Below are 24,508 nucleotides of genomic sequence, written 5' to 3'. Positions count from 1 at the left end.
TGTACAGTTTGGACATGCTGATGTGTATCTTGCTGTTTTAATTCATTTCAAACAAAGACTCCCATTGGCTTATTTTGTATCATCCTACTCAGGTTAGTTTCATCAGTTTGATCATTACTTTGTTTATCCCTATACAATTGAATGCTGCATATATATACACTATTATTGCTGAGTTGAACAGTAACTTTTTTCATGCCCCTGTGTATTGTGATTTATTCTAACTATCACTGCTGTATGTCTCCATTGCTTCTAAATTTTGTTTTCCAATAACCAACTTCTTGTACTTTTGATTAGTCATCATAGTTCAATATAGATTTCTCTTTCTTTGATGCATACTGTCTTCAGTGTATGGCATGCTTGATTACTGTTGTACATTGCTGGTCCTGTAATCTTTTATATGAACTCTATCATACTCCATTATATATATATATATATATATATATATATATATATACACTTGTCGAATTTATTGTTTTATCTCCTTTTTGTGTTTGATTGGTTGTATAGCTTTTCAACATATCCATATTGGTTACTTTAATGCTGATTTCTAAATCTTTGACATCAATGACAACTTTCTAATTGTACCTTTGACATCAATAAGAATATCTCAACACCTTTGTGAGTTTATAATTTTTCCTCGTGGGTTTCACAGTTTTTCCTCAAAAACGATGTTCTGTATTCTATTACATGTGCCTCGGGCTTTGTTTGATTTTGATTGATTTTTCGCTTCAAAAATAAGGTTGGGTTTTGATGAATTTTTCACCTCAAAAAATGTGTTGGGTTTTCATCAATTTCCTCCTAAAATATCGTGGCTTTTTGCAGTCTATTTTGAGGCATCATGCTCACCTACAAGATTGGAGGATTTGGCAATTTTTCCTCAAAAGTTGTTCTCAGTGTTTGTCTCTGCCTCTAGGGAAGAGCAGCTTCATTATCCAAGATCAGGTTGGATGTTTTTGTGATGATTGCTGGTTAGATGTTTTGTTGATTCAGCAAAGTCAATGTCAAGCTCTTGTCTTTTGTTGCAAAGCATTCTACAGAAGGGGAGACCCTTCTTTGTTCATTTTTGGGCGGATTTTGGCTTCTTGGTCATTTACATTTTGCAGTTTCACAGAGGGTCTCAGCAGCAACAAAATGCTTTGCAGAATCTGTGAGCAAAAAACATCAGCTAGGCAAAGACCATTAAGGGAAGGTATTAGAATATTGTATTGTTTCTTTAATGGTCATCTTAGTTAGTCTTTAGTTTATTTGGCAGTTTTCTATTACCATCTTTAGTTCATGATTGTTTGTTTTAGAAACATCGCCTTTGTAAATCTAAATAAAGAACTTTCATCTCCTTTGTTTAATACAACTACAACAACATCAATTTACCATAACATTTAGATGATTCACCCATCGAAGAATTTTCAGTTTTCCACAAAGCCTACCACCATGTAGTGTGTGAACTTTCTATTAGTAACTTATACATGTTAAAAAAATTAACATAATGATTAATGTTCTAGCAATACAAGGGCAAACTATGCTGTACTCTGGACCAAGTTCAATCACTATGATTATTTTTTTATTAACATAGAGGCAATATATGAAATAAGCTATTTATAAGTCTCTTGCAGAAGCCAATTGGAAAGACCCATTCACAATGTTCAAAAGCCTTGAACATGTCCATTAGTAAATTATTTCTTGTGTATATATAATAAAGGCAAACTATGCTATACTTTGGACAAAATTCAACCAAATTTATCAACACAGAGTCGATATACAAATAAGCAATTTATAAGTTTCTCGCACAAGCCAAGTGGATTGTCCCATTCACATTGGTTAAAAGCCTTGAACATGTCCATTAGTGAATTATTTCTTGTGTATATTATATTATAATATCAAATACTGGTCTTTCTGGAATGAAATCCAGAATTGGGTGATAGGGATGATCTTTTTCAGAAAACCCTTCAGTCGTGTCATTGCTTTTTATATTATATTGTCAAGCACGTTGCACAGAGCAACGAGCCACATTGGTCCATAGATTTTGTGTTTACCTGTGACTGTATTACTAGCAATGTCATGGAAGCCAGCTATTTCAAAATATCCTAAGGTTGAGTCACCTTATCCCAACACTGCCCTTTGCCAATTTTCTCAGATGTCCAAAAAGCTTCACATCTCCCATTTCTGTCAAAAGCGTTGGATCTGCAGAAATATGTGGCATAGGTATTTTAAATTGCCAAAATATCTGCAATGTTGAGATCTGACAAGGGAGCAACAGCAAAAATCTAAAAAAGGCTGTGAAGGCTCATGAGTTGGCTAAATAAATCTGATCCCCCACTCTGCACCTTGGTTCGGTTGAAAAATGCTGAAAAGAACTTATAAAATGAAAACCTGGCACAAGCACAGAGCAGTAACTTGTGTTTTGCAAACAGAAAATGTTACTTTATACTGAAGATGATTGGCTTAGTTCAGATACCATAAAACCTTGTTAACACAAGCCATAACAATTAAATTGTAAAGTAGCTTGTTATATAAGCTAGAAAGTTCAACAATACTTCTTACAATCTATGAACAACTCTACAACCACCTCCAACCTACTTACAACTGTATGCTATCTTCAGCACAAGCAAAACTACACCTCTGCAAAGTTAATAATATCAAACCATTGCATAACTTGTTGCAAACAAAACTGAATTAACCTAACAGCACAAAGATATACCAATACAAATTATATTAAATTATACTCTAAAAATTCATGCAAAAAGATGCCAGATATTATATTTGATAGATGTGTTAGTAACAAATCAACATTACCTGTGTCCGGTTATCAGCATTGGAAAGAGCTTCACCCATTTTGGGTGCAATTTTACGAATACGAGTCGATGCACGACGTGCAATACTACTTCCTCCTTCATCCTCCATTTCTTCTGCAATGGCCATATCCATCAGTGAATACTAATAGTAATAAAGAGGAAACGTAGTGATATCATGGGAATTCCAAAAACTCAAAAAGAAAAAGAAAAACATCAGGAAATTGCACAAAGGCATTAGCATCCTCCCATTCTGAAAGGTAATGAAAGTCATATGCATCATAAAGACGTCAAATTGTGGGATATATGATTTCATAGGTGGAATGCACTAAAGAATATGTGAATTTTCTATTATATACTTAGTACACAACTGTCATGGCATCCAAATCTCAGAAACTGAATGCACTAAAGCCAACATAACATTTTGTTTTGAGACTTGTATGCCATTGAAATCTCATAGCTGTCATGCGAATCAATTAGGTTTGTCTGTTATAACATTTGATAATGTACAGAGTTAAGAATCTAAAACACCAAACAGAAACCTTTACCCAGTTTTTCACAAATACAACCATAAGGTTGGGAAAAAAACAAAGCTAAAACTAATATACCTCACAATATTCATTCCTAGAAGTAGGGCAATATACATTTGGGGAATGCCAAAATATATGGCATATGATCAATTTATTCATGCATCCCATAAACAAAGAAAATTAAAATGAAATATCAGTGGCATTCACTAAGCAAAAAGGAAACAGATTTTGTAAAATTATTTCAATATCCATTACTTCATGAGCATCCAAGTTCATCTCATGCGCAAAACTGTCATAGAACATCCTTTCAAACAATTTGCTGAAATTCTGGGAATGGCATATTATTGCCATAAACTTCTGCTTCTTGACATTTCTTTAGTTGCCATCTTTGATAGTCTTCTACAGATACTATTGCTGGTAAAAGACAGAAACTTCAAATTGGCAACTTTTTTCTGAAATTCAACCATGTGACAAAAGCTCAAAAATATTGACAATATTCACAAAGTGACCACCTAATTGGCCTATCCATAGGCAATTTGCAGTAAGAAAATATATCCCAGTTATTTTTGCATCATATGTATTATATACTGTAAAGAGATCCACCAATGACAATCTCATGGACAGAATACACTTAATCAAACGTAAACTTTCTGGTTTTAGACTTCAAAATCACATTGAAATCTCACGGTTAGTGTGAAATCAGGTGCACTCAGAGAAAATAAATAAGGTTTGTCTGCTGCATGACAACATCTGGCTTTATACATGATCAAGAATCTAACGCACCAAAACACTGTTGGAAAACTTGCTAAAGGCAAAAAGCCACCAAGGCCTGACATATAAAATTGGGAAAAACTCGGCCAGTTTTCAGCAAAAGCTCTGGAACTTAAAAGTTGCTTAAATTTCATTACAAATGCATTTTTTGCAGAATGCAATGAGAAGATGCATCCAATGAGCCAATAAGTGAGAACACAAAAGAAACAAGCTTGATCTAGATATATTTAACACAAAGTGGGTATAGAATTGCATTCTCATGAGGAATGTTGATGGCTCGAAGCAAAATTGTAAATAGTTTATGTAAAAGTAAAAGTAAATGCATCATTACAAATTTACAATTACATCTTCTCTTCCCATCTCTTGTGAAAAACTAAGGGAGAGTTAGAAGTAGAGGGTCTAGTCCTAAAAGTCTGTAATGGGCATGACTGTGCGTCCTCGATCAGTATGTCTGACGCAGTCTGTAGCTCGTCCTCCATCCTAGATGTAGCTCATCCTCTAGCTTCTCCTAGCACCTAGACAATGACTACCAATTCAACTCAATGTCATGCAATGTGAAACTAAATCCACCGCCGTCCTCCATAGCCTACCTCTCCAAATCATTGATGTCATCCTCTTCAAAACCCACCACAAATCTGCCTCAAATCTGCTTCAAATCAATACAAATCAGTTTGCAAGTGTTTGGAAGACTACTTTCCCCCTCTCAGCAAAAGACAAGTGCAAAAATGAGAAATGAAATTAATTTGGCCGTTTTTTGCCTCAAGTGTTATTATAAACCTACGACCGAGTTTTTAACAAAAACTCAACAAGTACTTGGCCATTTTTTACCAAAATATTTGAGTTTATGGTGCCAGTAAAAGTCGTCAAAATTCACTAGGCCAGAAAGCTCAGTCAGATTTTGCAACTCAACCAGTACTCGGCCAAGTGGTACATCTATGCACCAAAGGCCTAATTTTGGACACTAGCACCAGATATTTGATACATGCCAGGTTAGAATTGTAACGATATTTCTCTGACTTAATGTATAGTGTGAAATTTCAGCAATGCCAAAAGATATGTCATGCTATCAATTTACTTGTGCATTATGTAGGCATACAAGAATTACATTCAAATTTAAGCAGGCACAAGATAAGCAAAGAAGTAAACCCATGTTTTAAAACCATGTCAATGCCTAATTTTCATGAATATCTAATTCCATTGCATGGTTGATCCGAATTATGGATTTGGATTATTTTATTAGGGGTACAACCTGCAGTATTGTTGACGTTGGGCATTAAATTGAGAATAGAAAACTTGAAAAAAGAGATATATGCAGCTCAAAGAGGTAGTTTATTAGCTTTCAAAACTCTGTTTATACAATTTGCATAGAATTCGAAGAGTTATCACATCCCTTTGGGATTCGAAATGACCAGTCTGGATGTGGATGATGACAAAAAATCCAAAATTAAAACAAAATATTATATACTAAGTCTGACTTTGAAGGGTCATAGCTTTCCACTGGGTGCTCGAAATCTGAAACAGCATGCAACTTTGGAAAGATCTACAAGAGCTCTAGTTTCGATTTAACCTACCAACAACAGTTCTGACCCCAAATTCCACTCCAAAGGCCTCTGAAAATGCAAAAATACTTGAACATAGAAAAAACAAAAAAAAAGTGATTTTGGTATATTCCAATACCCCGTGCCAATGCCATCTGAGTGACCTTGGATTGCTATCTGATCATGGGTGGAGTGCACAACCAGGAACACAAGAATTTTCCATTGCATTCAACTTCAATTACATTGTTGATTGCTGATAAATCCAAACAATCATCAGCTAATGCTTTCAGACATTGTTAAATTGCCAAATTTGATTGTATTCTTCAAAGGCTACTACTGATCAAAAGCAGTGACGTGAAACTAATCATATTTTTGTGAAATTTGGCCATAAATGAAAGCTATATAAAATGGAGAATACTGTCTGACTAGCTGAATAGTTGTCATATACTTGGACTCTTTGTAGTAAAAGATATGTTCCTTTGTGTTGTGACTGATAAATCCAGCATTAATATGTCAGCTAAGATCCCACATAGCATGACATGGAACAAGACGAAAGAAAATCTGTCACTGCTTTGCATTACAAACCACTGATTCATGTAAGTAATACAATGGACCTATTAGTTTATTCTACAAGTTTTAACCAAAGGTCCAAAACTTATCATATGTCCTCATTATACGAATACATTTACCATTACTTAATATATTTCTTTGTTATCGCTCCCACAGACAATTTGGAAAGTGATGACTAACAAAAAGAATCTACGAAACAAATTGCAACTCAAGCATATTGGATATTTACATCACTAATGTGAAAAACGAAAGTGAGAATCTTCTAAGTGTCCTCAAAAAAAAGTATAAAATCTAAATAAATTTCCTACTTTATAATGTAATTTGCAAGAAGATAAAGTTATCTGGCAACATCAAAATCAACTAATGATATGTTGGGAAGGACATAAAAATAGAATAGACTTTGGGGCCTTCTGGACTATCCTTACTCATTCACACAAAATCATACCAGCATTACCTATGTAAAACCCACAAGCATTTGTGCCAAAGTGCATTTGCCATGCATGTCCCTGAGTTTTTCAGGAAATGGTTTTCAAATTGTTGTACCTATATGTATCTTTCTTTTGGGCTAGTTTTTACTAGCAAACAGAAAAATGTTAAGCTTCAGGTTAGATTAATGCATTTTACTCTGAAAATATTAATTATTTAAGTTATTTTTTAAACTCTAACGGGGGTTCAGATAAATAATGCAGGGATGTCTCTATAAGATTTTCTTTGCATTTCTACTACCATGGTCCTCTCTCTTGTTATGGTCGCCATCTCCTCCAGCTCTATGAGTCATCCAACTTGGTGATCCTAAATGGTCTCTCCTACTTCCCGAGTTCTAAGCTCTTCACTTGCTGGCCTCATTGTGGGGGTGTTAATGTGGTTGAGTATACTCTCGCTTGTGCCTCCTTTATCTCCTCTATCAGTCGCTTTACCATCACCTACCTCCCTTTAGCCGATTATAGCCTCCTCATCCTTGTTGTCCGCTTTACCCCTCAACCATCACCTCCCTCTCCATCCCTCATCCACACTTGTTGACCCCCATACCTCCTTCCCTTTTCTGAGAGCGACCGTGACCTCTTCACCCTCCATCTTAGATAGCTCCTCCCCTTGACCACTTCTCGAATTCATGCCAGGCTTCCTCCGTGATTGACCTTTTGGCTGCCAAGATTTGGGAGTCGATCCTCCTCTCCATCCCCCACTGCACTTCTCCCTCCACCCCTAGCCCCGAACACCAAAATACTTGTGCCGTGAACTTGTAGTATGATGATGATTGAAAGTCTTCTCAGCGCTCCCTACCTCGACCTTCACTACTCACTCCCCCTCCTACACCCAGTTGCAACTCTCTTACCACCACTTTCTTCAGTACAAGAAATAGTTGTTTGTGGCATCGCATTGCAGATCTCTTTGTGACACACTTATGTATAGCTTGAATCTTTTATGGCGTACCTTGTTCCCTCACCATCCCCCTCACCCTCCACCCTTGACCTGGACTCCCTGGCTTCCCATACCTCCACCCTTTATGACATACCTAGTCAATCATCTATTCACCCCTCCTCGCTTCCATCTTTTCACCCCCTCCAGTATTCTTGAGGATGTCAAATCCATGAGGTGCAATAGAGCGACGGATGAGGAAGGGTATCAGGTGGAGCTCTTTATGCTCAGTCTGTTCTGGACTCCTTCCTTCCAGTGCTCTTTAACAGAGTGGTGTGCACTGGATTTCCTGATTCATGGTCGAGGCATGTGATTGATCCAATCTATAAGTCTAGGTTAATTTCAAACCCCAACAACTATAGGACCATCATGATTAGGCATACCTTGGCCAAGCTCTATGCCACATGTTGATTGTTGATCTCTAAGATTAAGTTGACTATTAGTGTCTAACACTTAGTCATTTCCAAGGCAATGTTGGACGGTCATCACTGCGACCGTGCCATCTAAAGGAGGCCGAGCTACGAAAGGACTTGTTTATTTGTTAACACATGCCGAGTAAGTCAAAGGTTGTCGAGCACCCTAGTTGAGACCAAGCAAGCATAGAAGCTGAGTATTTCAATTGAGACCGAGCAATCAATTAGTCAGTTATTATCGAGCGAACTAAATATGTTGAGGCCGAGTGATAGCATGAATGTTAATTATGACCGAGCGTCAGAACATTCAATTGCCGAGTAAACCAATATTGACATATGAGTTTGTAATTGCACAAACACTTATGTAAATCACTCTAGCCGACCTCTACACGACATTTAAGGATCAGAGAGATAATTAAGGAGGAAACTACCCGTTCTGTCAAATGGTATTAATCCCTAGGTAAACAGATCAACCAATAAGAAAATCAAAATGGAAAACGACAAAAGGGATGAAATATGGATCATTGATCCTAATCTAGAACCTTCGAGGATTATCTATTTAAGAAGGATAGGACCAAGGATCAAGAGAGCATATGCGTGAATCATATATAGAAGCGTGTATGTGAAGAGAAGTGAAGTGAAGGAGCAAACAAGCTAAGTACAGAGAGAAGGAGTTCAAACAATGCAACTAGAGCAGTGAAGGACAGAATAGATATATTAGATAAGGAGATCAAAATTTTGAAGACAGGAGATCCGTAATTAGCTTTCAAAGCAAACCGAAGGGTCAGGTACTGAATTAGTTTTAGCATATTAAGTCAAGACAAATCTCTTGACAGAGTGGTTCTTACAGACCTATTTCAAATCTCCTAACCAAGTCCTTACTTCATTGTAAGTGTAAAATCCTTTCACAGGGTAAGACCTAACAGTCTTAACAGCTTTTAACAGGGCAGACCCCTCACAGGGTAGATCATTTGATATGATCAAAATTGTAACCCTAACAAGTTAACTTTATTGTTGCAACAGTGAAGATTTGTGGGTTTCATCCCCACCCCAGTTTTACCTTCATATTGAAGTGTTTCTGGGTAACCAAAATCATTGTGTTGCGTTGATGATTTTCATGGATGTTATGCTTAGATAGATTTCATTTCAGCATTATATGTTTATGTTATATGGTTTTAGATTTGAGATATGAGATGGATTAGGTGTGAATTGTTTTATTAGTGAAAAGGTATAATAGATCCTGATTCACCCCCCCTCCTCTCAATATCTTGTTTCCCATTAAAGATTTCCAACAATGTTGAATACCATTCTTTCCAAATAGCTTGACAAAAGAAATTGTCAAGCGAGAGGGCAAATTGGCTTCCATATTGATTTCCAGACCATGGACCATATTTTGACATTGCAGGCTATTATTGAGAAGGCTCAACACCACTCAACGAAAGTCTATTATTGTTTTGTAGACTTTTGCAAGGTATTTGACTCCATCCCTCCGAGGTTACTTTTCCAGAGGCTTAAGGACATTGATATTTCTGAAACATTACTGTTAGCAATTATGAGATTGTATGAGACAATTGTTGGCAGATTCAAGACTCTTGAGGGTTTCTACGATCCAATCAAGAGCACCATTGGGGTGAAGCAGGGTTGCCCTCTCTCCCCAACTTTGTTTGGCATCTTCATTGATGAGCTTGAGGCTTTCCTCAACAATCTCTCGCTCCCCAGTGATGGTTGTTACTTACACCAAGTTTTGATCTCCATTCTCCTCTCCGTCAATGATGTGGTTCTTTCAGCCTCCTCTCCTGAGGGGCTTCAAAGGCTTATTGATGTGTTGGCCTCCTTCTATGACCGGTGCCAGCTTGTTGCGAACCTGAGAAAGTATCGAGTTATGGTCTTCAACTGCCCGAAGACTTCACACCTCCATTTCAGCTTTCAGGGACATGAGATCGAGATTGTCTCTTTGTACACTTATCTCAGGGTCAAGTTCTCCAGTCCCCACTTTGGTATGATACTCGGCCTTCAACCCAAGGTTAACAAAGGGTTGGGTTCCCTCACCTTGTTAGAGACAGTGCTTGAGACACCACTTTCACAACACTATCTAAATTGTCCCTCCTAGACTCTTTGGTTAGACCGACAGCTTTATATGGCTCGATGGTGGGGGGCCCTCTCTCCTTAATTCCGACTAGGCCTCGATTGAGCGGATCTAGACCCTTCTCCTCCGTCATATTATTAGGTGTCACCAGTCCACTCCACACAATGTTATTTTGGCTGAGTTCGAAGCCCAACCCTTCAAACTTAGCACCATATTTGATTTGATATGGTTTCTTCATAGCCTCCAGGGCTTTGTTGACTCTGCCAATGGCAACCACAAATACTCCTACCTAGCTTATTGCTCCTCTATCGCTATTGCCAGCTCTTACATTGTGACTAGAGCTCAGTGTTGGTACGCTCAAGCCACTACCTTAATGTGTTCAATCAAGGTTGAGATTGATCATCTCCCGCTTTACCAGTTCTCTCTAGATGCTCTTGCTCACCTCCTCCCCTCGCAACAAGAGATGAATGGGCATGTTAGACTTGACGTTTACAGATAGTACATTGTCAAGACCCGTAGTAACCCTCCTGGGGGGTTACGTCCGCAGATGGCCTTCTATGCTAAGCACTTTCTTGATATTCAAGATAGGATTATTGTGTCCTTACTACTTGAGCCGACACTGGAATCACACCCTTCCTATCTCTTTACGTTCTTTCAAAGTTGGCTCTCACCAGTTTCAAAGCCAAATGGACCATCACATAGTCAAGGAGGACCGGATTTGTCGCCTTTGCACCTTGACTAAGACTAACACTGAGACCAAGACCCACTTCATCTTTTGTTGTCCCATCTACTATAAGATCAGAGGTAGGTTTCACTGCCTTTCCAAAGATTGCAAGTCCCTGTCAGTCTTTTTCAAATACACTAACCAGTGGTGCCTAGCGCTTTACCTCTGAGAATCCACATAGCTTCTTGACCACACTTAGCAGCTCCTATTTCCTCAGAGCCAGGTCTCGGATCAGCTTATCACTGCCTTTTTCCCGCCAACATTCGTTGCCCGGGGCTTGAAGCGGCCACTCAATACTCCAATTTCCGGCCACACCAAATGATGTGGGCTCACTAGACTGTGGCACGCCACCTTGATGCAGGAGCATCTTGCATGGGAAAATTTTTATTTTATTTTTTTAAATGTGGAGGAGAGAGAAAGTGATGAAAATAGAAGGAAAAATAATAATAAAATAAAATAAGGGAAAAAGGAGGAAAAAAAAAGGAATTTCTATTTTTGAGGTGCATAGGTGGCGTAATAGAAAAATAAAATAAAAACGGTTGTCATTCCATTTATCGAGGTGTGTAGGTGGAATTCTAAAAGGTTGTGGATATTGTGTAGGTGGAATCCTAGAAGGTTGTGGATATTGTGTAGGTGGAATTCTAGAAGGTTGTGGATAAATCATGCATTGGGTGGTAAGTGCCTATTTAAGCAAGGCATATGAGCATTTCTAATCAAGCTTGGGAAGGTAAAGCTTTGGAAGGTCAAGCTTCAAGGTGTGAAAGCTCTTAAGGTGTAGTTCTTCAAGTAGAGGTTCTAGGGTGGAAGGTTTGGAGGTGAAGGCTCTTAGTTGGGAAGTTCTTCTTGGTGAAGCTCTTGGTGTGAAGACTCTTCTTGTGGAATTTCTTATTTGGGAATTCTCTTATGGTGAAGAATTTGTTAACTTTTTTTTTTTTTTTTTTTGAAGAAGTCATATCTATGATATCATCTTGTGGATGTTGTAAGGATTTTCAAGTATAATAAAATTGCTTGGGGAGCATTTTTTTCTCTCTGTGTCTCCATATTGTTGCATTCTTGGTTATGAGTTGGTAGGGTGGTGTGGCCCTTCATCAAGTGGTATCAAAGCGGGAGTTCCTGAGCGTGTAGACAGATTGTTGAAGCTGAGGCAGTTTGCACCAAGACTTGGGTTGAAGAAGTAGATTTGAGTTGGTCTTGATCTAGTGGTGGATTTTTCTTTCTAGAGTCCTAGATCTCTTGGTTTTAAGGTGACGGATCATGGTTCTAACTTGCAATTGCAGAGGGCTTGCAAATGGATCAACGGATGCAAACATGGAAGACTAATCTTGTTGAGGCATGATTGTAGAGAGCTTGTGGATTACAAATCCGTTGTCCTAGACTTGTGATGTGGTTCCTGATTGTTCATGCGAGGTGGCAGGTTGTGATCTGACTTGCAAACAATTCGAGGTTGTCACAAGGAGCGTGGGAAGGATTTGTTGCAAAGGGTTTACGAAAATCTTAGTAGATGGCTCTGAGAGGATTGGACCCTGGGATGATTGCAAAACTCCATGATATAGTCGAGAGGAGGTTTTCTGAGATGACTGCTCGATTTGAAGCTAGCTTGGTTGATCGAGTTAAGGATGGGGTGAGGAAGGAATTTCGTAGCTGTTTGTGGAGTTGGAGTCTACCGATCTGGAAGAGAGTTATTTGGCTGGTTAAGAGACTTGTTCGTGAGAGAATATGGCATAACAAGGTTGAGGTGGAAGAAGTTGGTTTTGTTGATCAATTTGTGGAGTCTGATACAAAACTTGCAGAGCAACTAGAGGTTGTTGCTAAGGATATTCCTAACCTTGTTGATGCTAGGACGGACATTGGTTTTCATGATCAATCGGTTGGGTCTGACATGGAAATTGTAGAGCACTTGGTGGTGGATGATTCGGTTGCTGTTGGTGGTGACTTGTATGTTGCAGAGCATCTTGTTGTGAGCAATGAGACTGTTGGTGTTGTGAGTTTGGCGTATGTTGCTGTGGAGTTACATATTGTTGCTGATATGGAGTTTGTTATTGTTGGTGTGAATTCACTAGTTGCTGATGTGAATGAGGGTTTGTTGAAGTATTATGTTCAGTTTGTTCCTGGGAGTGAGCATGATGATTGGATGGTTGAGATTCTGGTGTTTGACAGAGTGATGCAGATGTGAAAGATTTGCATGTTGGTTTTCTTGTCCCTATTGAGGTGGAAACCTTTGGTGAAGATGAAGATGGTTGTAGATCTTTCTTTTGGTGTCAAAGTGTGGGACACACTTTTCTATCTACCGGGGGAGTCTGATGCAGGAGCATCTTGCATGGGAAAAAAAAAATTGTGGGGGAGAGAGAAAGTGATGAAAATATAAGAAAAAATAATAAAATAATAAAATAAGGGAAAAGGGAGAAAAAAATGAATTTCTATTTTCGAGGTGCATAGGTGGCATAATAGAAAAATAAAATAAAAATGGTTGTCATTCCATTTATCGAGGTGTGTAGGTGGAATTCTAGAAGGTTGTGGATATTGTGTAGGTGGAATCTTAGAAGGTTATGGATATTGTGTAGGTGGAATTCTAGAAGGTTGTGGATAAATCATGCATTGGGTGGTAAGTGCCTATTTAAGCAAGGCATATGAGCATTTCTCATCAAGCTATCAAGCTTGGGAAGGTAAAGCTTTGGAAGGTCAAGCTTCAAGGCGTGAAAGCTCTTAAGGTGTAGTTCTTCAAGTAGAGGTTCTAGGGTGGAAGCTTTGGAGGTGAAGGCTCTTAGTTGGGAAGTTCTTCTTGGTGAAACTCTTGGTGTGAAGACTCTTCTTGTGGAATTTCTTATTTGGGAATTCTCTTATGTTGAAGAATTTGTAAACTTTTTTTTTTTTTGAAGAAGTCATATCTATGATATCATCTTGTGGATGTTGTAAGGATTTTCAAGTATAATGAAATTGCTTGGGGAGCATTTTTTTCTCTCTTTGTCTCCATATTGTTGCTTTCTTGGTTATGAGTTGGTAGGGTGGTGTGGCCCTTCATCACACCTCCAATAGTACTCAGAGACAGGCCAGCTTTTTTAGTCATCCCAGACCTCACCCTTCAGTGCTGGATTTCTTTTCACCAAGGAAGGACCTCTAGTCCTTTTGTTGCTCCTTTTCATTGCTTTCTTGTTTTCTCTTTCCTACTCCTGTTGGGTTGTGTTTCCCTGGATGTGCGTTTGCAATCTCTTGGACCCTTTTGTTGGTCTCTTGTTGGACATTGATAAATTTATCTTATCTTAGCATTTGTGCTTTCAAGCAATTTATGCTAAATCAAAAATTTACTTTGGATCACCTAAAAGCATCCACAACTTTTGGAAGAAAAAAGATCTTGGTTGTCAATGACTTCCGAGCAATTTTTTGCAACTTTAGGTTTCCTAGATAGCCTCTGTTGTGTTCTTAAATGTAAATAAAGACAGTTTTTTGAACTTTTTTCTATGAACTACACGTTATTGAACAAAGTTTGCAATGTAAACTTATACTTTCACGTGTAGAAACTTTTCTATCTTTCCATACTTCCACAGATGCTTCTGATGTTGATGTAGGTACAATTTTATTTCAATAGATTACTGTTACCTACGTCTTTTACCAATTCACCTGCTCATTGTCCAAGATGCTTCTGGTGTTTGCTATGCTGCAATTTTATTTTTATTCATTGATGCATCATTTACTTGCATGTTCTCTTTGTTGACCTTTGTCTTCAACCAATAAATAATTGATCTTTTATGAGATTAAAAAGTGTTTTCACTTATACTTCTGATAAACTTCATCCATTATTCATGACTGACAAACTGCTATAGAAGAAAATCTCAAGATGTGACGTAACAATTAAAGTCTCAATCCATGCACTCCTGGAACATTGTTTGGTTAAGTTGTGACCTGCAAGTTGGGCCATAGGGCCACAACAAAAATTATTTGAAGTTTGTCATTGGAATCAGGAGAATAAACAATGAAACAGAAACCTAATCTAAAGTTTTGTCCACAACTATTACACCTTCAAATTTATCTACTGGTAGCAGAATCTAAAATGTTTGAAATGTGGATTTGAATGTATTAAAAAAATCTTAGAATCCATGTATGTAGCTTTTGATTGGTCACAGAAGGCAGCAATATCAGCAAATAAATTGTCTTCTCTATTTTTATCCAGATGAAACAACTTCTTTAATTTTGATTGAGCCAATTTATAACCAACATAGATAGATGGGAACTTACATGGCTATCTCTGGTCAGTGTGGTTTGCAAAGATAAAACCCAGATTACAACTGCAACTATATTTTTAAGATTTGACACTTAACACTGACTTGTTTATGTATGTATGTCTTTTTGCACTTTTAAGGCATCTCGCAAGCCTCTGTTCAGGCGATTATAAACCGCCGTCATTTGATGCCTTCTTGGAGGTAGTTGATTATTAATAGGCTTGTTTTTTTTTACTGTAGGCATCTGGCAATAGCTATATTGTGCTCCGTGTAACGTATTTGACATGGTGAACTCAGCCCTAGAGCTATTCCTTCCATTGAACCTGATCATGTATGCTGAATTCTCCATTGATTTTGCTTACTGAAAACCTTGACAATCCCATAGTTTGGTTCTTAGTGTTGATTTTCAGTTCAAATATTAAATAACCACTCTGGGAAGTAGTCAATCTTTCTCAACCAAATTTTCATCCAACAATAGATGGCCTTATCGAACAACAAAATAATCTACTCAAGAAAATATGTAAGTCAACCCTCGGTATACAAACTCGAAGCATTTACCCTCCTTAGTATGTTTTACCTGTAACTATTAAGCTGAAGCGTCAACTTAGACTTCTTCATTTCTCCAGTCTCCAGTTAATATCCAGTCACCCCACAACAGAAATTTCTTGCCACATGACATCTTGCAGACTGCGGCTCATTTTTAGCAGAATCGTCTTGCATCCACTTTTTTTTAAGTACAATCTACTGAAACTCGTTAAATTTTCCAGTTTAAATGGCACGAGTTGTACGTAAATAAAAAGTCATCGTTGCGTCAAGCTTCAGAAAAAAAGTTTTAAAAAGTTCCTCAAACAGTCTGGGATGAATCTACACCGTGATTAGAGCCATCTTAGAAACATAAATATATTAAAGCGGAGACAAAAGTGCCGACGAAGGTGTACATTCCGTTTAAACTTTTGAGTCAATCTACACATAAGACAGCTATATGAGCTAGATTATGCACTTGGGTAAACTTAAAAAACAAACTTCAATACACAGAATTACAGGATTCCATTCTCAGAAAGTTTGCGCCAGTGTTAGCCTAAATTTTAAGCGCAAATCCGCTGAAAGTCGGAAATTTGGGCAGATAGTTACAAATTATAAAGGATTAGTTTAAATATATACTTAAATTTAGCATACTCTCCTTTACCATAAATTCTGGTTCCAACATGCGTAAAAAATTATCTCGTAGACAATATCGACCAGTTAATATTAACAGGTGGCTCTTGTTCAAATGAATTGTCTGAATAGGAATTCAAACCCTAAAACAGACATGTGCGCAAGTGTTAACTGTGTTAAAACCCCAGTGCAGGAAACCACCAATGAAAACAAGTAACAAATGTTTTGCCTAAACAATGGTGAGATTGAATGCCAGAGCAAGAAGAAAAAATAAATACATATGCTTCCAATTGTTTCTCTTCAACTCCGCAACAAATGAAGGCATCAACAATATAAGAATATGAAACATACCTTGTATTGTCCTTCGACAGAATTTAGCGACGAGAGTAAAATCAAGTTAGTATTCTGTAATGCCGAATTGTTGTGAGCACCGGAAACAGCTTGTCAAAGTAAAACTCCCACTTAGAGGTGCTAACGGTTACAAACTGTGTAAAAGGTAAGAGAATAGAATTCAAATTTATACCGGGGAGAGTGGAACGTGTCAAAGTCAAATTTGCACGAAATTAATTCATTTATCAAACTAGCGTTTGCAGTTATGTTGATTGATAGATATATGTTCTTTAATATAAGATTGTTTTTGTTAGTAATAATCAAATTGAATATGGTTGGTTGGGTATAAAAATGTAGGGGTAAATTAAGTTATGTTATGTAAATTGGAGGTGCAATGCAAAATGTTCCTACGATGACTATAAGTAAATTTGTTATTTAAATATCAAAATGGGATAATTGAAGAGAGCTTTGGTTAGTGCAGGATGAAATGTTATCTTTGGAGTTTGCACTAGTAGTACTGTACCTTCTTTTGGTTACGTTTGAACACGTTGATCTCATTTTTATTTAACTTTTAGTTGTTTATTTGTGTATTTTTTTTGTCATTGTTTGTGGGCTTTGCTAAGTCTCATTGTGTCTTTACTACTCATGTGTGTGTATTTGTTGTCCTCTACCCTCCGATTCAGTCGAGGAGCCCCAAGGAGCATTAATTGCATGCATGTGTGAAGTCAATGGGAGACAATGTAATCTCATCTAATGATGGGACTCCAAAAAAATTGGAAGAAAGTAATTTGGAAAGAGGGAACTTGGAAGAGAATAATTTGTAGAAAGCCTCATATAAAACAATTTTATCTGTGAAATTAGGATAAATGGTTTGTCAATCCTTTGTTATCTTCAATGGAGGAATCTTGGTCATTGGTGAAGTGGAGCCAGAGGGACTATTGTGGTCCAATGGAGATAGAAGTGGAAATGGAGGCATCATCAATAATGAAAATATCGAAAGGAGAAAGAATGGTAAGCCCCCTTCCTTTGCTTTGAAAATTTTGCCTCTTACCTCCAATGAGGACATGTTGAAAGCAATTGAGAATGAGAAAAGTGGACTCAAAGATGTGGAAATTTTTTGTGTTTGTATGAATTGAATGCATTATTGTCAAGGAATTTTTTTGATGAATGGATAGCGAATGTTTGGGGCAAAAAGCTGGGTATTTATGTTTTTTTTTGTAAAGTGATGCATAAGGGCCCCTTTGTTATGGTTATCAAAACTCATAGCATACAAGAGAGAGTTCTTTAAAAGGATTTTTGGAATAGAGGGAAATCCTTGTTTTGTTCCTTTCCTTGGTCTTTGAAAGGGGATATGAATTATGTCATTGCATGTTTGACTCCTAATTAGTTGGACGTTAAAAGTGTCCTGACAGAGTTCTAGTCATTCTTGTCACAGAATTTGAAACCAATGGTTAATGTGTTGCAAATAGAAGAGACCAGGGTTACTCTCTCATATTTGAACTCTAGTGTTTTGACAACCCTCAACTCAGATATAGACATACCAGAGAAGTTTCTTTACAATTTGAAGAAGATATCTTATGTTGGAATATTGAGGTATTTGGCAATCTAAATGATTGCTTTCATTGTAAACATTATGGGCTTAACCATAGGGATTGTTTTATGCTTAAAAGGCTAAATAATGATTCTTTTAATGTGGTTTCTAACAAAGAAGGTTGGATTATTAATTAGTCAAGAAACACTAATTTTGCTCATAATTTTGATGGACATGCCCCCCAAAATAAAAATGACAATGTTAAAAGTTCTTTGATTGAGAAGGGAGATGGTTGTGAGAAGGTGGATATCCAGAAAAAATGCTCAATATCATTGAAAAACCCTCTATTTCAGGATGAACTAGAATATATTTTGGCTAACTTGTTAGACAAGACTCAAAAGCCAGTAGTGGTTTGACATAATGACCCTAATAAATATGATGAACCTAGGAGGTCTAATGCTCAATAACTAGCCTTGGTCACTATTGATGAAAGAGTTGAAAAGTACAAGAATGCCAAAACCCTTCCCAAGGGTGAGAATGTAGAGAATCATAACTCTAATATTATTGGCAATGAAGTAGCAATAATTAACATAGAAATTGAGATGTGCGATATTCCTCGAAAAGAGGACTCCTGTATCCCCTTTAGAGAAATTACCAAAAAGAAGAAGAGAAAAAACCTCTAATAGACCATCTATCTCAAGTGGAGGAAAGGCTACTTCCAAAAAAGATGGTGACATCCCAAATGCTTTAATAGGCTCTATACACTAGTAGAATTGGCCTTTGTTTTCAATGAAAATTGGTCAAAATTTCTACCCAAATTGGTCAAATGATCCACAAATGACCTTGTTAGTATTTTTCCCGTCGAAATTTTGACAAATCCTTGTTAAGGTCAAGCTTTCCACACAAGTCTTTGTCAAAATCGGCATCTACATTTGGTCATCGTGGTCGTCAAAAATTAAACCATTGTTGGTCAAAAAGCGTGGCCCATCCGACCAGGATACCAAACCCATGACGATATCCTGGTCAGTCATTTGGTCAAAAATTTGATGAAGGGTGGTTGAAAGTTTGACTAGCCTTGGTTAAGTTTTAGAAATTGGTATTTACATTTGGCCATTATGGTCATTGAAACTTTGACCAATGTTGGTCAAAAAGCCTAGCCCATTTGACCACTATGCCAAACCCATGACAGTGCCCTTGTTGGTGAGTTGGTCGAAAGTTCAACTATGGTTGGTCGAAAGTTTGACTAGGGTTGATTAGGTTTCGACCAAGTTTGGTCAAAATTTTGATGAATATAAAGTGTTTTTAAAAAATAACACATAAAGATAAAATATCTAGACTAATTACCAACGGCATCCTGGTCAATGATTAGTTTGGATATTTATCTTCAAGTGTTACTTTGCATTCTAAATACCCAATCCATGAGAAGCCAATCCATGTATCCTTACAACTTGGACTCCACAAAATGTAAAGAAGAGTTGCAATGGTTAGAATCCAACATGAAATCTTGCAATCTTAAATCTAAGAGGTCACTCACTTCAAGTTTAACACAGGTCTTCAATATTATAAATCTCCTAGAAAAATGGTCACTATTGATATCACCAAAGGCTCTTAAAGTTACCAATAACCATTATCGATGTCATCAAAGGCTCTTAAAGTAATCAATAATCAAGTGCAATATCTCAATCATGGTGTAATCATCATATGATACTTGAGGAGAAGCCAAGAATCAATCTCACTTAGACATGTTGTAACTGCTAACTTGATTACCTTGTCATGGTATCTCAACAACCTTGGTTCTCTTAAACTGGTCATAATCAGATAAACGGTTTGTTGTATAAATGTTGGAGGGAAGGTGGTTGATCTACCTTAGACAAACATGCTTCTAATATGAAATCTAGTGGAAGCTCAATATCATCATTGATTTATTTTACAATATTTTGTATTGCCTTCATGCACCAATGTAATCTAATGTTTTGAAAGACACACCTCAATGATACATACACTTCCATGGTAGTCAACAATACACTACTACCATTCTAGTCCATATTGTCAATGTACTAGTTAGCATTGTGATATTTCGGCCACCTACATGCACTCCACATACCACATGTCTTGTCAGCACTATTACGCACCTCACACTCCACACTCTACCCTCAAACACTCAAAATCCTAGAGCTTGGCACTCAATACCAAGCAACTTTCAGCATGCTTCAAACTTCACAATGTGAGAGTTTGATCTTCATTAGAATAGTAACAAAAAATAGTATAGCCAATAATATGTTGTGAAGCAATAGATTAACACATGAATAAATGAATTGTTGTCTTATAGTAATTGTATTCAAATAATATATTCTACTTCATCAACCTTGACACTAAACAATGTTAAATTCCCATTAAAATCACAAATATATAAGACATAAAAAAATCCACAACACCTTCCTACAATGCCAACACAGCCTTAGAGGCCTTCAAGTTTCTCGAAGGGTTATAAATAACCCACATTAAGACAACATGAAATTTACTCACCTTAAAATACTTCATATTATTGACACCCTTTTCTCTGTAGATTTGGGCATGCTAATGAAGACTACAAGTATCACAATTGCTCAGATGAACCACAAAGCTCCATATATTTTGAACAGAAATCAAACATGTAAACATGACTCTATTTTCAAGCAAGCATAATATGTGAGGTTGGATCCTCGATGTATTGTGTACTAGATTTGTCTTTGTAATAAGTATCCAACGGATTCTTGAAATATAAATCCATAGTGAAGTCATTGAAATTAACATGATAAGGTAATATCAAATTATGAAAAGGCACTTGCGTTGTAAAGAACTAGTAAAATTATGGGTGGTCTACGTTACAAGCACTGGAACATGCTTCACCATATCCACGACAATCAACTGATTTTGAGCCAATGCTTTGATCATAGATTAGAAAAGCAACAACTCAGGTATGCTTTTACTCTTTTGAATGAATTATTGAAGAGTAATCTATTTCAATACAACTATGTTCAACATTGTTATATTGCTGAAATGTTTGACCAAAAACAACTCTCCTATTTTTACAGAAAGGAGAGGACTCCATCCACATCACAACCCTTGTTGCTTGTGGAATAAGGCACTCATTTACCTTTAGTATGTTGATTATATTGACCTCTTTGCAAGATGCACTCATTGTTACTTATGAAATGTGCCATTCATTTACCTTTACTATGTTCATTAGATTGTTCTCTTTATTGAGACAACTATGGATGAATTTTCTTGCTTCAAAGAGCTCCTTTCTACTTATTCAACTCTATCAAGTCATTTAACCAATAAAGACACATCTTAAATTCTTTTCAAACCTTTCCTGCACTCCATGTTGTAATTGGTGGAATGGAAGGTATATTCTTCCAAGACACAAATAAATTTATTGGATGATAATATGTTTATCGATCCCCGCATAAGTAACTTAATCTATTTGTAAACCTACAATGATTTAAATTTCTCTATCATAAATGAGAGCTCTACAATAACCTTGAAGCTTTTTTTGTTGTTCTCTAGCATTTAGTATCATTGGAAAAAAGATCAACACACCAAAAACTAGATCATTATATGAGATAAGCTTGTGGATCAATATTTAATCAAGATTTAGATACAAGTTAAGAGCAATTCGTTAAGCAAGGTCACAAATGCATCAAATTTGTATTGGATATGTTCATTGTAAGCCATTGGACCTATTTAAGGTTCTAAGTAGGCATGTGGTAGCATAAAATGTCAAAAATGCAAAATGTTGTAAAATGTTGCAATGTTGTCCAAAATGTTGTTGACAACATTTTATTACAAAATGATAGTTTTGGAATGTGAAGGGTCGTAAAGCTTGTACGCTTGGATAGGAGTCTTTAGGAAGTTGAAAAGTCATTCTTATTGCATATATTAAGCAATCCATTGTAATGAAGAGCAATGATGGAGGTAGGATGGTGATTTTAAGGTTAATGTAATGTAACAATTTTGGTTTTTGGTGCAACTCGGACTGTACCTTGTGTTTTGATTGTAGAACTATACTTCTTCCTCTAGATCTTGTGGAAATGATTCTCTAATAGCCTTTAGATAACTGAATTCATATTCCTATATTGCTTGTGTATACATGCATCCATTGTTGTTAATCTTTATCTGTTGGGTAATTTGTAGGTATGTCAATGCATCCATTAGTCTTGTTTCCACCTTGATTACACACAAATCATATGCACACAAAAATCATTGGTTAACATCACGACCTCCACTCCAACATATATTTCATATTGTTCATGGAGAATTCGAGCTCAAATGAGACTATAGAGAATCTTTCAAGAGCTTGCAACAACAATCTTTCAATTAATTCTCCTTCTTTTTACTTGATGTTTATCACATGTTGCAAGGTAAGACCACACAACTCATTCCCACTTTTCATCACGAATGGATCAGATGAAAAGTGGGAAAAAGTTTTTTTAGTAGCTTTGAGCGAAGCCAAGGCTTTCATCGAAGCCTCCACATGGCTTTGTTTGAAGCCATGTGGAAAGGGCTTTGATGGAAGCTGTAGGCTTCGCTCAAAGCCCTTGCCGCCCACAGGCTAGCTTGGGCTTTGAGCGAAGTTGTGGGCTTCCCATGAAGCCACAAAGGCTTCGTGTGAAGCCCCAAAGGCTTAGTACAAAGCCCGTCAAAACCCTAACCAAAACTAAAAATGGAAGTTTTTAAGTCATTTTACCATTTCCAAATGTCATTGTCATGGCGACGGTTTTGCAGTAGTGGTTGGAGTGAAGTTCGTGACATTTGCAGTTACACCATCATTCTGGATTAGCATTTTCAACTTCCTTCGAGCATTTAGTGTACCGGGTATGTTCATTTTTGTATTTTTAATGAATATTTAGTTATTTTTAATGATTGTTTAGTTATTTTGATGAATTATTAGTTATTTTTTTAAATATTTAGTTAGTTTTATGAATTTATTTAGCTTTTTTATGGGTATTTTGTTATTTCTAGTATACAATAATTAATTTTATGTTTATATGTTGTATTTTAGTTTAACTGTTAGAAAATATTGTTAAAATTGTAGTTAATGGAAGAAATATTATATGTTTAGTTTATTTAAAATGCTAGGTAGATAAACAATAAAAACCAAAAATATGATTAGATTTAGAAAACCAAAAATATGATTAGATTTAGAAAATTAAAAATATGATTCTAGATGTAGAAAACCAAAAATAGGATTTGTATGTAGAAAACCAAAAGTAGGATTCAATGTTGAAAACTAAAAATATGATCTAAGATGTAGAAAACCAACAATAGGATTAGATGTAGAAAACAAAAAATGATTTCAAACTCTAGATGAATAAAAATTAATAAAAAAATACCTTCAATATCTAGAAAAACTCTCTTTTCACTTTCTCTCTCTTCTCACTTTCTCTCTCCTTACACTTTCTCTCTCTTGTCACTTTCTCTCTCCTCTCACTTTCTCTTCTCACTTTCTCTCTCCTTAGACTTTCTTTCTCTTCTCACTTTCTCTCTCCTCAGACTTTCTCTCTCTTCTCACTTTCTCTCTGCTTAGACTTTCTCTCTTCTCACTTTCTCTCTCCTCACACTTTCTCTCTCTTCTCACTTTATCTCTCCTCACACTTTCTCTCTCCTTGAACTCTCTCTCTCCTCTCACTTCTCTCTCATTTCTTTCTCTCTCATCACTTTCTCTCTCGCACAAGTTCTTTGTCTCCTCACACTCTCTCCCTCTTCTTACTTTCTCTCTCTTCTTGAACTTTCTCTTTCCTCTCACTTCTCTCTCTTTACTTTCTCTCTCATCACTTTCTCTCTCCTCACACTTTCTCTCTCCTTGAACTCTCTTTTTACTTTCTCTCTCTCTCCTCACACTTTCTTTCATTGAACTCTCTCTCTTCATTTTCTCTCTCATCACTTTCTCTCTCTCCTCGCACTTTGTCTCTCCTTGAACTCTCTCCCTCTCTTCACTTTCTCTCTCCTTGAACTCTCTCTTCACTTTCTCTCTCATCATTTTCTCTCTCCTTAAAATCTCTCTCTAGACTCTCTCTCTTCACTTTCTCTCTCCTCACACTTTCTCTCTCCTTGAACTCTCTCTCTCATCACTTTCTCTCTCTCCTCACACTTTCTCTCTCTTTGAACTCTCTCTTCACTTTCTCTCTCATCACTTTCTTTCTCTCCTTGAACTCTCTTTCTTTCTCTCTCATCACTTTTCTCTCCTCTCTCTCTCTCATTACTTTCTCTCTCTCCTCACACTCTCTCCCTCTTCTTACTTTATCTCCTCACACTTTCTCTCACCTTAAACTCTCTCTTCACTTTCTCTCTCCTCATACTTTCTCTCTCCTTGAAGTCTCTCTCTCCTCACACTTTTTGTCTCCTTGAACTCTCTCTCTCTCATCACTTTCTCTCTCCTCACACTTTCTCTTCTCACTTTCT

At 36.8% G+C, this 24,508-nt stretch overlaps 1 protein-coding gene across 2 annotated transcripts in view; it reads right to left on the bottom strand.

Moving 5' to 3' along the window:
- Window positions 1-16,694, bottom strand: part of SEF (HIT-type Zinc finger family protein) — an 81,484-nt gene extending 64,790 nt beyond the window's left edge. The window contains exons 1-2 of one of the 2 annotated variants that reach the window (XM_089819161.1): window positions 16,555-16,694; window positions 2,791-2,903 (exon numbers count right to left, since the gene is read on the bottom strand). In XM_089819161.1, coding sequence (XP_089675287.1) covers window positions 2,791-2,898 — 108 coding nt within the window. In that variant the 5' untranslated portion in view covers window positions 2,899-2,903; window positions 16,555-16,694. The other variant, XM_089819162.1, reaches the window with a different exon arrangement.
- Window positions 16,695-24,508: the final 7,814 nt, after the last annotated feature.

This window comes from Cupressus sempervirens, chromosome 3 (genome assembly GCF_028749045.1).
Source record: "Cupressus sempervirens isolate cs-2001-9-10 chromosome 3, ASM2874904v1, whole genome shotgun sequence".
In the NCBI taxonomy this organism is placed as follows: Eukaryota; Viridiplantae; Streptophyta; class Pinopsida; order Cupressales; family Cupressaceae; genus Cupressus; species Cupressus sempervirens.
Note: the sequence above shows the minus strand (reverse complement) of the source record. Positions and strands in the feature narration are given on the sequence as shown.